Raw genomic sequence first — 13,242 nt, forward strand, 5'->3', positions numbered from 1 at the left:
CGGCTCCCCGAGTTTCGGTAACTTCCCGGGGAGGGGCCGGCGATCGACGGTCCCCGCGGGCCCCGCGCCCGGTCCCCTCCGACGACCCAAACCGTCCCGGCCGCGGGCCTCGCAGGCCTTGCCCCGGCAGGCGGCCCCTCCCGCAGTCCGCGCCCTCCCCGAGCTCCCGGCGCCAGCCCTGGGGCCCCTCCAGCAGCCAGGCTCGACCCCGAGCTTCGGCTCTTTCCGGAGCTTCCGCCTGCTCGCCCCGCCCCTTCCGGGAGCGCGTCGGCTCCTTCCGCCCGAGGCTCGGGCAGACTCGGCACCTGCCGCCCTCGGGACGCGAAGGCGGGAGGAGGGCGGGGTGCGAGGTGGGGCGCAGGCCCTCGCGTGCGGAGAGCGGCCGGGAAACGCCGACCTCGGGGAGGGCCTCGAGCGGGGCTCGAGGAAGCCTCGACCGCGCGAGAGGCGCCCACGGCGCGGGGGTCGGCGCCGCCGGGGGTTCGCGCGCGCGCTGAGTGCGCCTGCGCGCCGGCGGGCGGGGCGGCCGCGTGCGCCTGCGCGGGGGTCGGAGGCGCGGCCCGAGCCGGGGCGCCCCAGGGCGCATGCGCGCCGCCTTATCCCCTTTTTTTTTTTTTTTCCCTTTTTCTTTTCTCCAAACCACCGCCCCCACCCCGATCGGAGGTGTCCAATTCCCGACGGTTAGGCGGGGCCGCCCGGGCCGTGCGCCCCGCGGCGGGGGAGTCCACGCGAGCCTTCTCCGGGGCGCTCCTTAGGAAGGAGCCCCAGACGCCGTCCGGGGGCGGCCCCCGGCCGGACACCGCCCCCCCCCCCGGGCCGCCCCCTCCAGGCACGTCCCCTCCTTCTAGGAAGCCCTGGGGGCGCTGTTTACTCCAAATTTTTATGTCTCTTTAATTAAAATTCTCTGAATAACTCTGTCTCGCGTGGAAGGCAAGCGGGCGCCTGGTGGCAGGGCGTCCGCACGCGGGCGGGCGGGCGGGGGGGGGGGGGGGGCCGGGCGGCATCACCGCTTGAAGCGGTAGGTGATGGGCAGCAGCAGCTTGTTCTTCTTGAGCGCCTGCACCTTCTTGAGCGTCTCGTCGTCCAGCGCCAGGAAGCAGCGGCGCGAGTACTCCAGCAGGCGCTCCTTGGACGGGTCGAACACCCCCACCTCGGCCAGCTTCTCGGGGGCCACGATGAGCAGCTCCGCGATGGGCGTGGTCAGCGCCACGGTGTTGCGGTCCACGCGGTGGTGCTCGAAGGCCCGGGACATGCTCTTGAGCTTCTGGAAGGTGCCCAGGATCTTCTTGTAGCGGCAGAGGACCCCGTCCGCATCCTTCACTGCAGGGCCCGGCGGCCAGGAAAGGAAGGAGGGAAAGATCAGGCAGCTCATGAGCCCAGTACAGGACCAGGTGAGCGAACGACACGCACCGCAAGTGGCCAAGGAGTGGCTGAGGGACGTGGACACAGAAGTTTAGGCCGGGGGCCAGGAGGTTGGCCTCTAGTGGTAGAGTGCTTGCCTAGCATGCACAAAGACCCAGGTTCCATTCCTCAGTACCACATACATAGAAAAAAGCCAGAAGTGGTGCTGAGGCTCAAGTGGTGGAGCTCTAACCTTGAGAAAGCCCAAGGACAGTGCTCAGGCCCTGAGCTCAAGCCCAGGACTGGCAAAAAAAAAAAAGTTTGGGCTTGTGAAAAAGGCTGGGCCACTTGGCTAATCCAGCAATGCCATCAGCTGGCACCCCACACTGATCCCCCTCTATGTGAAGCTCCTGTGTAGGCCACGATAGTCCTGCTGATCAAGGCAAAGCAAAACCTAAACTCCAGCGAAGTCCGGTCTTACAGATGTGAGAGCAGAAGCAGGGGGACCTCCCTAAGTCACACCCTGAATCCTGGAGCCAGACCCCCACCCCATCGCCCAAGAGACACTCCAGCCAGCCCTGGTGGCTCACACCTGTCATCCTAGCTACTTAGGAGGCAGAGATCTGAGGATCAAGGTTCAAAGCCAGCCCAGACACAAAAAGACCTGAGACTCTTTATCTCCAATTAACCTCTAGAAAATGGGAAGTGGGGCTTGGCTGAAGGGTAGGGTGGTAGCCTTGAGTTGAGCTCAGGGACAGCACCCAGATCAAGTTCAAGCCCCATGACCCACAAAAAAAAAGTCATACTTTAAGTCCTGGGGCCAGCCCCCCCTCCCCATCACTTACACCCCACTCACCCCGCTGCCTCTCCCGGACCTTGGGCTTTCCAAAACACCTCCGACCAGCACTGCCCTTCTGCTTCTGCCTCTTCCGCTCACTGGCGCTGGTATTGCCTTCCTCAGAAGCTGCACTGAGGGAGGAGGCTGCAGACTCAGGGTCTGAGGCCTCCCCTCCAACACCAGCCCGGTTGTCTCCATCAACCCGCCTGGGTCCAGGCTTCAACCGGCTGTGGTCCTCTGGGGAAGAGAGTCACAGTCATATCGAAGAAAGAGGGTGGGCCTGGGTCCCCTAGGAGACATACACATCTCAGTGCACACACCAGCCACCTAAGTGGAGATGGGGGAGCTGAGTGGGAGGAGAAGCACTTTCCCAGATGCCTAAACTTGATTAGGACAAAGCCAAGGACCATAGGAGGATCTGTCACCAGGGCTCTGATCGGGAGCAAACTTCTAGGGCCTCCGAACAGTAGAACTGAATCCCAGGGCACCAGTAAGTGTCAGACTCTCTGGGAAAACTGGGGCGGGAGGGGGGGGGCAGAGAAGGTCAGGAAACCCTAATGACCCTCACAGGGGCCTGGTGCCCACGGAGATACAGATAGTGTCCTGCAGTGAGGAAAGATAAAGCTGGAAACTCCAAAAATGTCCAGAAGCCGTGGGTCCAGCCAACCAGAATGGACCTTCAGCATGGCAAACAGACCAGGTCCAGATTCCTTCTTGCTAGGGTCTCCAATGATGTCAGCCCAAAACAATCACAAGCCTTTCCCCAGACTTTCAAGCTATAAACAGCCACAGGGGTCTGTGGGGGGGGCAGCCACGGCTGCACTCTGGAAGTGGGTTGAGGGGAGAATTTGAGTACCCCAAAACACAGGTGGGATGGCCTATCTGGGGAGAGAGATGGGAGTAACCAAGATAGATCGACAAGCCCTCACTGCATCCTCCATCAAATGTGGCCTTGGCCTTGGATTCAGGTCTCAACCAGGCTGGACTGTTACTGGCCTTGAAATTAAAGCCAAGCAAGGAGAGTGGTGCTTCCTGGAACCAAAAAGCAAGACTCAGGATTGCCATGTTGGAATCTCCACCCAAAGAAGCCTGCTAGGGGAGGCAATGGGGGGGGGGGTTAATTTCTTTGGAGAAGCATTAAGGAATCAAGACACTAGATGACTGGGAAGACAGGTCCTTGGCCAGTCAGCCTGGGACACAGAGGAGGTTCCTTGTGTGTATTCTTACAAAGACAACTTGGGGATGGAGGCACGAGACCTCCTGAGCAACCAGAGAGCCCAGTGTGCCTCCCCAGAAAGGTGAAGGGTATTTTTCCCTAGGAAACAAGAAAAGGGGGTCTGACAGGGTTGCAGAGTGGGGAACCTGCGGAGAGACAGACTTCAGGTTGCACAAGGAAATGGGAGAAGGGATCCCAGAAGATGGTGGAGAGGGTCAAGGTGCTGTCCCCACCCAACTGTGAGATGGGTCCGTGGGTCCCAGGTGCCCTGCCGGGAAAGATGGATGAAAGCACCAGCAGCAGCGCCCCCACCTGCATCCACCCGGGCCGAGGAAATGAACTTGTCCAGCTGGCAGCGCAGGAAGTCCCTCTCCTCCTCCAGGTCCTCTATGCGCTTCTGCAGCCACGAGTTCCGCTCCACGGCCAGGTGCAGCTGAGCCTTCATGGCTGTCATCAGGACTGGGGAGGGGGACGAGGCCTCCGGGGGCCCTGGGGGCGCAGAGGGTGGGGGCGCGGGCTGCGGTCAGGCGGGTCGGCGGCGCCCGGCCGGCACGCGCCCCGCACGCGCCCCGCGCGCTCACCCTCCGAGTTCGTCCCGGGGCTCAGAGTGTACAGGATCTGGGACTCGAGGTGGGGCGCCTCCTCGAAGGGGCCGGGGAGCTCCAGGCCGGCTTCTTCGTTCTTCACTGCGGAGAGAGGCCGCCGGTCACCCCCGCCCCGGCCCGGCCCGGCCCGGCCCTCGCCCCCCGGGAGCGCGGGAGCCCGGCCTCACTTGTCCGCCGGGGCCCGTCGCGGTCATTCACAGCCAGGCTCTGCGGACCGGCGGGAGCGCCTCGGGGGCACTGGACAGAAACAGCGGCCACACAGGGGGTCACTCCCCGGAGAGGCGGGAGCGGGGCCCGGGGCGCCGCGGGGCGGGCGCGCGGGGGGCGCCATGCCGCGCGCGGGGCGCCGGGCTCCACTCCGCGCCACCTAGATGGACTCGAGGAGAGAGGCTGGCTGGCGACGCGGCTCGGGCCGCGGGGACCGGGCCGTCCGGGGAGGGACGCCCGCCCCCCCCCGTCCCGCCCCCGCCCCGCGCCCGGGGGGGGGGGCCAGGCGCGTGCGCATGCGCGCTCCCGCCCTTTGTCCCGCGAGCGGGAGGGGGCGGCCGTGGAGCGGGGCCAGCGGGGACGCGCGCCGGGGCCGGGGCGGGAGCGCGACCACCCTCCCCCGCCCCGGGTCCGAGCCCCCCGGGCCCCCGGGCCCCGCTCACCCGCCCGCGCGCGGAGTCCAGCCCGGGACCGGCGGCGCCGGGGAGCGTCTGCAAAGTATCTCGGGGCCCGGGAGGAAGCGCCCGCCCACCCGGGAGCGGGCGGGGCTCGGGGAGACGGGGCTCGGGCCCGGCCGGCGGAGCGGACCGGGACGCGGGCCCAGGTCCGGCGGGACCCGGGCGCCTCCTCCGGACTTCCCCGCGCCCAGGTAAGGCCCGCCGTCGGCGGGGAGGCCGCAGCCGCACTTGCGCGATGGCCCCTGGCAGCCCGCGCCCCCGCCCGCCCCGAGCCCGGCAGGGAGCGTCGCAAAATTCCCATCCTGCCGCGCCGGCGAGGCTCCCGCGGGCCGCGTCCGCCCGGAGCGGGGAGGGAGGAGCCAGTGCCGGGCCCTCGGGCCCTGGCGGGGACCGGGCCGCGCGGCCGGGGAGGAGCGGGGCCTCCTGCCACCCGGACGCAGCCGCAGCCCCGCCAGGCCGACCTGCTTCTGCTCCCGCCGCGGGGGGAGCTCTTCACCCCACGGGGGTCCACGGACACCGGGACCCGAACACGCCCGGCAGCGGGCGGCCCCCCTCCCCGATTGTCAAGAAAGGGGGCGACGCAGGGCGAGGGCCCCCGCGTAGTCCGGAGGCTGAGATCTGAGGATCGAGGTTCAAAGCCAGCCCCGGCCGGGAGTACGCGAGACGTATCTCCACTTCACCTCCAGAAAATGGGAAGGAGTGGGGCTTGGCTCCAGGGTAGGGCGGAGGCCTTGGGCTGGAGAGCTTGGGGACAGCGTCCAGGGCCGAGTTCAAGTCCGACGAAAAAGGACAACTGGGGGGCGGGGACGGGAGTGAGGCCTATGGTGTAGCGCTTACCTAGCGTGCACGAAGACCCGGGTTCGATTCCTCGGTACCACATACATAGAAAAAAGCCAGAAGTGGTGCTGAGGCCCAAGTGGTGGAGCTCCAGCCTTGAGAAAGTCCAAGAACAGCGCTCAGGCCCTGAGCTCAAGCCCAGGACTGGGGGCCGGGGAGGGGGGGGACAGGGCCAAGTCTCCCTCCACGCCACTCGTACAAACACCCTGCAGCCTGGGCCGGGCCGTCCACAGCCAGCCACCCGCCCTGCATCCGTCCTTAAACCACAGACTGGGGCAGAGTGTGCATTAATGTGGACGGGCCTGGTGGACCCGTGTCCAGCACAGTCACGGGAGCGAATTAGACGACGTGGATTCACACGCGTGTGGATCTGCACACTGTGTCGCAAGACAAGGCTCGGCCGTGGCGCCCAGGGGGGCGGGGGTGGGGTCCCCATCGGGCGGCAGGCCCGGGGCGCTTTCCCCGCGGCGGAGGTGGAGGGAGCGGGGCCGGGCCAGGTGGCTGGCCCGCCTGGAGGCCTCCCGCGGGCGTCCGGGCCGCCGGGCTTCGCCTCCGCGTGCGCGACGCTGTGCGCTGCAGGGACGACGGGAACCGAAGGCCCACCCCGGACCTGCGGGCCGCGGGCCCGGAATTCCGGGAAGAGACCTGGGGGCCAATCCGCCCCTCGCCGTCCCCGACCCCGGAGCAGGTGCCGCGGCCACGCCCACCCCGGGCCGCCCCGCCCCGTACCCGGAGCGGCCGCCTCTGCAGTCGGGGCCACGCCCGGCGGGCGCGGCTGCTCCGCGGGGGCGGGCGGCCCGGCCTCGGCCCAGGTTCCTCCCGCGACGCCCAGCGCACCGGCAAGGACGAGCCTGGACACGGAGTGCGGAATGTTTATTGAGAAACGAGTAGGGATTCGTGGGCCCCCGAGGGGAGTGGGGACGCTCGGGGGAGGGAGGCCCCCGCGGCCGGGGCGGCTCAGTGCAGGCGCACGTGCTGCGCCAGCTCCGCGGCGTCCTGGAAGCGGCGCGGGCAGAGCGGGCAGGTGTGCGGCGGGCCGGCGCGGGCGCGGTGCGTGGCGCGGTGCCGCGACAGGTGGCTGGAGCGCTTGAAGGCCTTGCCGCAGGCGCCGCACGTGAAGGGCTTGAGGTCCGAGTGCGACACGCGGTGGCTCTGCAGCCGCAGGGGGCTGGCGAAGACCCGCGCGCACTCCGGGCAGCTGTAGCCCTTGCGCGGGCCCGGCTCGCCCGGGGGCGCCTCGCGCGGCGGCGGCCCCCGCGGCTCCTCCTCCAGCGGCACCGTGTACGTGTAGGGGACCCCGTTGGCGTCGATGAGCAGGTGGCGGCCCAGCCGCGGGGGCCGGGGCCCCGCCGCCGAGGAGGCGGCGGAGGAGGGGCCTTCCGCCTTGGGGAAGGGGGGAGTCTTGGGGGGCGGTGGGTCCATGACCTCCGGGGAGGAGGACCGCGGGTGGGGCGGCCGCGGCGGCAGCAGCAGCATCGGGAGCGGCAGCTGGGAGCGGCGGGGGGAGAGATCGAGTTAAGATCGCTGCCGGCCCGGCCCTCCGCGCTCCGGCCCGGCCCCGCCGCCTCCCGCCCTGCGCGGCCTCCCGCCCGGCCCCCTGCCCACGGCCCGGGCCGCCGCGGCTCCTCCCCGCCGAGCCCCAGTGACCCAGTGCCCCACTTTCCACTCCCGGGCCGCGGGCTCCTCCCGCCGCCAGCCCCGCGCCCCTCCGCCGGCTCCTCCCTCCTCCCCGGCCCCGTACCCGGTGCGGCGGCCTCTCGGGTCCGGGGGGAGCGGGCCGACGTCCCGGGCGGCCCCGGGCTTGCCCTGGCGAGCGCCGCGGCGGGGCCGAGCTTGCGGGCAGCTCCGGGCCGGCGGCGCCGGGGACGCGGGGCCGGGGGGCGCGGGGGGACGCGGGGGGCGGCGGCGTCCCTGGGAAACGGCGCCGGGCGGAAGCGCGCGCGCCCGCTCCGAGGTTCCGGCGCCGCGGCCGCCCGGGCCCGGGGAGCGCGCGGGCGGGGGAGGGCGGGGCCTGCGGAGCGGGGTCCCGGGGTCCCCGCGGGCCGGCCGGGCTCCCCGGCCCTGCCGCGGCCGCCACCCGCCGCTGACCAGCCGAGGTGGTAAAGGTTGGACGGCCAGAGAAGCGCCCCACCTGCCCGTCCCCGTCCCTGCTCCCCACCCTGGGAGCAGAGGGGGCGACCTGTGGTGACAGGGCACACTGCTAGACTCCCTGGGAGACAGAGACCCAGGCACCTCCATGTCCCCCCCTCCGAAGACATCAGGAGATCAGTGGTCCTGTGGGGCCTGGTTGGAAAGACTGGGATTTCAAGGCGATGTTTCATTCTCAAGCTCACAGATGAGGAGAGGGACCTGAAGAAGCCAGTGGTCACTCAGCAGAGCCAGGACCAGGAGCCAGCGCCGGCGAGCTCTTTTCTCTCTTGTCCTGGCGTGCTGGCTGCAGGGAGAGGCCTAGACAGGTGGGCTGGCCGAGCACACGGAGGTGTCCTCCTGTCTGTCCTGGGGCTCGAATTCAGGGCTTCTCACGTTCACTTGGCTTCTTCAAGTGGGGCTTTACCATTTGAAACCCCAGCTCCACTTCCAGCTTTTTGGTAGTTAACTGCAGATGAGATTCATGGTCTTTGCTGGCCAGGCTGGATTCTAACCGCGATCCTCACATCTCAGCCTTGTGAGTGGCAGGGGTGACAGGCGTGAGCCACCAGTGCCCAGCTGACACTATTTCGAATACTGACTGCAGCCATCTTGCATTGCAACGGCCATACATTTCCCCAAAACAACTTTAGTTGGTGGTGTGACCTGCACACTTCCCCAGCAGACCAGAGGGAAGACAGTACATCATACGTGGTGTGCGACGATTCTCAGCCAGACCCTGCTGTCCATCGCGTGCCTGCCTCTTGCATATCAGCCAAAAGAGCACAGAATTTGAAGGCACACTTGATTTTGCCCACCCCTGCCCATTGCAGTCACCCATCAATTATTTTTCTAGTAAATCAAACGATCCAATCCTATATCCATCCCTGCCTCTTGCTGCTCCTTTAGGCTGATTCTCACATCCTGGGGCAGTGTACATATTTCTCCACTCCAGACATCTCAGCTTAAGTACCCAGAAGCCATGAGTCCAATCACAGCAACACTGCACGGACACATATGCAGAGCGCAGGCAGACAGGCAGCCATGCTGCAGGGTCCCAGCACCACACTTGCACCAAGAAGCGGGTATCGCTGCCTGAGAGACAGGTGCAAAGCTATTCTGGCACCAGTGTTCGCTGACTCTTGGAGGACCCAGCCAGGTAATCCCCACACTCAGCAGGGTGAGGCGGAAGGTCAGGATTTCCACGGCAGCCTGGGCTACATGGTGATAGTCTCTCAACACCAGTTTTGTTAGAGCCCAGGGAACCCAATTATGCAAAAGCCAGGACTGAAAGAGGAGAGGGAAGCATTCATCTACCAGCTCTACTGAGCCAACAGGGGACAAGGCTGGCTCCAGACACCCACAAGTACCAAACTGTAGATCTGGTGCTGCTGGCACAAGGCTCCCAGGGGAGGGCAGGGGGTGCCCCTAGGCCCCACTGCAACTCCAGTGGAGCCAACAGTGAAAAGCCAGTGCAGAGAGATGCAGGAGAGAGAGCTTGGCTCAGCCTGGGAGCTGGAGTCAGGCGGGACTCTGACTTTCTGTGCTAGGGGGGAAAAAAAGAAGCCTAGGACATAGGAAAGGTCATTCCAGACATCAGGAACAGGCCAAGGCTTAGCGCCTGCGGTGTGAGCATATCCAGGGAGGTGTGACATGTTATGTTTGGTGGGAGCACTGTGTGGTGAATGCAAGCAGGATGGCCTGGCCAGCCCTGCCTTAGAAAAAAAGCCTCATTCCAAGCTGGAGGAGTGAAGAATGTGCCACATGGAAAAGCTCTTGCCTAGCACTTGCCAGAGACACAAGGTTCATTCCCAACACTACTTAAAAAGACTAAGCCTGGCACAGTGGCTCACGCCTGTAATCCTAGCTACTCAGGAGGCTGAGATCTGAAGATAGCAATTCAAAGACAGCCCAGGTGCTACAATCCATGAGATTCATCTCCAATTAACCACCAGAAAACCAGAAATGGCACTGAGCTCAAGGGGTAGATCAGCAGCCTTGAGCTGAAGAGCTCAGGAACAGTGCCTAGGCCCAGAGTTCAAGTCCTACAACTGACACCCCCCCATAATAAAGGCTGAGTCTAGATGCCCATGGCTCAAGCCTGTAATCTTATAGCTCCTCATGAGGCTGAGATCTGAAGTACACAGTTCAAAACCAGCCAGGGCAAGAAAGGCCCTGAGACTCTTCTTTAGTGAACCACCAGAAAATTAGCACTGCAGTTCCAAGTGGTAGAGCACTATCCTTGACCAAAAAAAGTCCAGGGACAGTGCTCAGGACCTGAATTCAATCCCCTTGACCAACCCAAAAGAAACAATTTCAATTATCTGGAGTATAAGCAAAGCAAAAGAGCCAGAAAGTGAAACCCGAGGAGCCTGGTACAAGAGGCTCACGCCTGCAATCCTAGCTCCTCAAGAGTCTGAGATCTGAAGGTTACCTTTCAATACCAGCCCGTGAGACTTTTTTTTTTTTAAACAATTTTTATTTATGTTGTCTTGTAGAGGCACAAATCACTTTTTTTTTTTTTTTTTTGCCAGTCCTGGGCTTGAGCTCAAGGCCTGAGCACTGTCCTTGGACTTTCTCAAGGCTAGAGTTCTACCACTTGAGCCTCAGCACCACTTCTGGCTTTTTTCTATGTATGTGGTACCGAGGAATTGAACCCGGGTCTTCGTGCATGCTAGGCAAGCACTTTAACCACTAGGCCAAACTCCTGGCCGAGACTTTTTTTTTTTCAATTGTTTTATTTATATTTATGTGGTACTGAGGAATCCAGCCCAGGGCCTCTTGCATGCTAGGCAACAACTCTGCCACTACGCCACCCCACCCCATATGAGATTCTCATCTCCAATTACCACCATAAAACTGGAAGTGGTGCCATTAGCTCAAAGTGATGGAGAGCTAGCTTTGAGCAAAAGAGCTCAGGGACAGCACCCAGGCTTCAAGTTCAAGCTCCACGAGTGGGGGGAGGGGAGCATAGGGGAATAGGCTGGTATGTTGATTTCTACAACTCAGAAGACAGCTTTAAACAGGAAAGGAACAAAATCTTCTGTGTTTCTTTAAAGTATAAGAAAATATTTAGAGAAAGTGGAAGAAAAACATGAGCTGGGGTATCAATGTTCAAGAGGTAATGTACCCCATTCCCCTGAAAAATGTCACTGTTAACCCTCTATACACTGACAAAAAAGAAAATATTTCGAGGTGCTGGGAAGGTGGCTTAGTGGTAGAGGGCTTGCCTAGCAGGCAGGAAGCCCCGGGCTTGATTCCTCCGTGCCACAGACACAGAAAAGGCCAGGAGTGGCAGTGTTCCAAGTGGTAGAGGGCTGGCCTTGAGGTAGATCAAAGACAGTGAGTGCCCAGGCGATGAGTTCAAGTCCCAGGACTGGCGAAAAAAGAAAAGAAAATATGGCGATCTCCTGGCAGATGAGCAAAGCAAGAGAGTCAAGAGGGAAACTCAGCAGCCCAACGGGACTGTTTTCGGGTGAGAGCCTCAGAAGAGCCAGGCTCCGAGGCTCTCACCTGTAATCCTCAGCTGCTCAGGAGATGGGGGGGGGGGGCAGACAGGCAGGACGACCCGTGGGCCTCGGATCTCCAGTTAACCACCAGGACACCCGCGCTAGCCCTGACAAGAGCTCCAAGTCTACACAGCGGGCTGGAGACGGGGGCCCCTCGCGCCCCCCGGCGACCCCACACCCCTAATGTTGCTCCCGGGCCTAACTCGGGTTGGACGTTGTTCCTGAGCCTGTGTTTTGGGTTTGTTTGGGTTTTTTTTTTGGCCAGTCCTGGCTTGAGCTCGGGGCCTGCGCGCTGCCCTCGGTCCTTCTCGAGGCCGGAGCTCCGCCCGCTGAGCCTCCGCGCCACTCCTGGCTCGTCTTCTCCCGTGGATGTGGTGCAGAGGAGCCGACCCGGGTCTTCGCGCGGGCTGGGCGAGCGCTGCACCACTGGGCCGCCCTCCCGGCCCTGCACTCGGCTGCCTGCGCTGGCGTCGGGCCGTGGGGCTCAGATCCTGGCCTCTGGGGCCGCCAGCTCGCAAGCTGCGTCTTCTAAAGCCTCACCGAGGAAGGGCCCGAGCCCACCGGAAGGAGCCCGGGCGCGGGCACTTCCGGGCGGACGCACTTCCGGTCCGCCGCTCGCAGGAGTCCGGCCGGAAACCCGCGGGGACGCGAGGGCGAGCGCGGGTTCCGCGGGCCCGGCCCTTCTCCCCCCCGGCTCCTCCCCGGGCAGGTCGCGCTCCGCAGAGGGCGGCCCTGGGAACAGACAGGAGGGCGGGGCCTGCCCAGCCTCCGCGTCAGGGTCCCGCCTCACCGAAGGAAAGCGAGGGGGATCCTTCCCCTCTTCATAATAATAAATGCGATAAAGCAATACACGTTTTTATTATTATTCGCCAGAGGCTTGAAATCGGGGCTCAGCCGCACCGTCCCTCCACCAGCTGAGCCACGGCACCACTCCTGGCTTTTTCTGCGTGTGTGGTGCTGAGGAATCCAACCCAGAGCCCTCTACCACTAAGACACATTCCCAGTCCTCATTCCGAAGAATTGAAGCCGCTGAGGCAGGTTTGCAGCTGCTTTGGTCTTCCATCCGTCAGCCCTACTCAGTTCACGTGAGAGAGAAGCCTGACAGCATGCTGAAATCAACAGCTGTGAACAGAGAATAAACAGCTTTACTACACTAGGGAAGGCAGATGTGAGGCTAGGAATCCAGACACCAGACACGTGCACTTTACCACTGAGCTGCTTCATCCCCGAACCAAAACCCGTTTGATCAACTGTCTTAAAACTCCTTACCTTTGTATTCCCTATAGAAAATGGTAGCCAGGAATCACTGGCTCAAGCCTATAATCCTAGTTGCTTGGGAGGGGTGGGGGAGGTTAAGATCTGATTATTGTGGTTTGAAGTCAGCCTGGGCAGAAAAGTGTGAGAATTCTGTGATTAACCATCAAAATTCCCAACTGGATCCATAGTTTAAATAGTACACGACTGCCAGGTGCTGGAGGCTCATATTTGTAATCCTAGCTACTCAAAATATTGATATCTAAGGATCTTGGTTCAAAGCCAGCCCAGGCAGAAAGGTCCCCATGAAACTATTTTTGTTGTGGGGGGGGTAATGGGGCTTAAATTTTGGGCCTGGGTGCTGTCCCTAATCTCTTCAGCTAAAGGCTAATACCCAACCCCTAGAGCCACAGCCCCACTTCCCCTTTTCTAGAGATTTATTGGAGATAAGAGTAGTCTCAGGGTCTTTAGTGCCCAGGCTGACTTTGAACCTTGATCCTCAGATCTCAGCCTCCTGAGTAGCTAGAATTACAGGTGTGAGCCACCATGCCCGCCCAGCTTCCCTGAGAAACTCTTATCTCCAATTGACCTCTTAAAAGCCAGAAGTGGAGCTGTGGTTCAAATGGTAGAGCACTAGCCTTGACCACAAAAAGGCTCAGGGACAACGCCCAGGCCGAGTTCAAGCTCCAGAACTGGCCAAAGAAAAGAAAAAAAGAAAGTGCAGGACCAGCTTGCAGAGCAAGCAAGAATGCCTGAATTCAGGCTGGGAATACGGCTTATTGCCAGAGTGCTCGCCTAGCACGCATGAAGCCCTGGGTTCTATCCCTCAGTTCCACATACACAGAAAAAG

General features: G+C 62.7%; 2 protein-coding genes across 2 annotated transcripts; both read right to left on the minus strand.

The window, feature by feature from the left end:
* Nucleotides 1-852: 852 nt before the first annotated feature.
* Ccdc106 (coiled-coil domain containing 106) lies at nucleotides 853-5,754 on the minus strand. The gene is made up of 7 exons (XM_090321935.1): nucleotides 5,702-5,754; nucleotides 4,651-5,155; nucleotides 4,168-4,237; nucleotides 3,977-4,081; nucleotides 3,708-3,884; nucleotides 2,198-2,416; nucleotides 853-1,320 (listed from the first exon to the last, which is right to left on the minus strand). The coding sequence occupies exons 1-7, from the start codon at nucleotides 5,752-5,754 to the stop codon at nucleotides 1,004-1,006; spliced, it is 1,446 nt and encodes a 481-aa protein (XP_090178061.1). The 3' UTR covers nucleotides 853-1,003.
* Nucleotides 5,755-6,360: 606 nt separating this feature from the next.
* On the minus strand, nucleotides 6,361-7,368 carry LOC150043370 (zinc finger protein 580). The gene is made up of 2 exons (XM_090322974.1): nucleotides 7,244-7,368; nucleotides 6,361-6,990 (listed from the first exon to the last, which is right to left on the minus strand). The coding sequence occupies exon 2, from the start codon at nucleotides 6,976-6,978 to the stop codon at nucleotides 6,460-6,462; it is 519 nt and encodes a 172-aa protein (XP_090179100.1). The 5' UTR covers nucleotides 6,979-6,990; nucleotides 7,244-7,368; the 3' UTR covers nucleotides 6,361-6,459.
* Nucleotides 7,369-13,242: the final 5,874 nt, after the last annotated feature.

The sequence above is a fragment of the Megascapheus bottae genome, chromosome 31, assembly GCF_031878675.1.
Source record: "Megascapheus bottae isolate mThoBot1 chromosome 31, mThoBot2.hap1, whole genome shotgun sequence".
NCBI classification, from domain to species: Eukaryota; Metazoa; Chordata; class Mammalia; order Rodentia; family Geomyidae; genus Megascapheus; species Megascapheus bottae.

Bases quoted from the DNA above. Each gene is read 5' to 3' on its own strand.
- Ccdc106 (XM_090321935.1), bottom strand. From the start codon at position 5,754: ATGCAGGGCGGGTGGCTGGCTGTGGACGGCCCGGCCCAGGCTGCAGGG. The intron at 3,885-3,976 runs GTGAGCGCGCGG...CTGCGCCCCCAG, and splicing joins CCCCGGGACGAACTCGGAGG to GGCCCCCGGAGGCCTCGTCC. The intron at 2,417-3,707 runs GTGGGGGCGCTG...TCTCTTCCCCAG, and splicing joins CTCGGCCCGGGTGGATGCAG to AGGACCACAGCCGGTTGAAG.
- LOC150043370 (XM_090322974.1), bottom strand. From the start codon at position 6,978: ATGCTGCTGCTGCCGCCGCGGCCGCCCCACCCGCGGTCCTCCTCCCCG.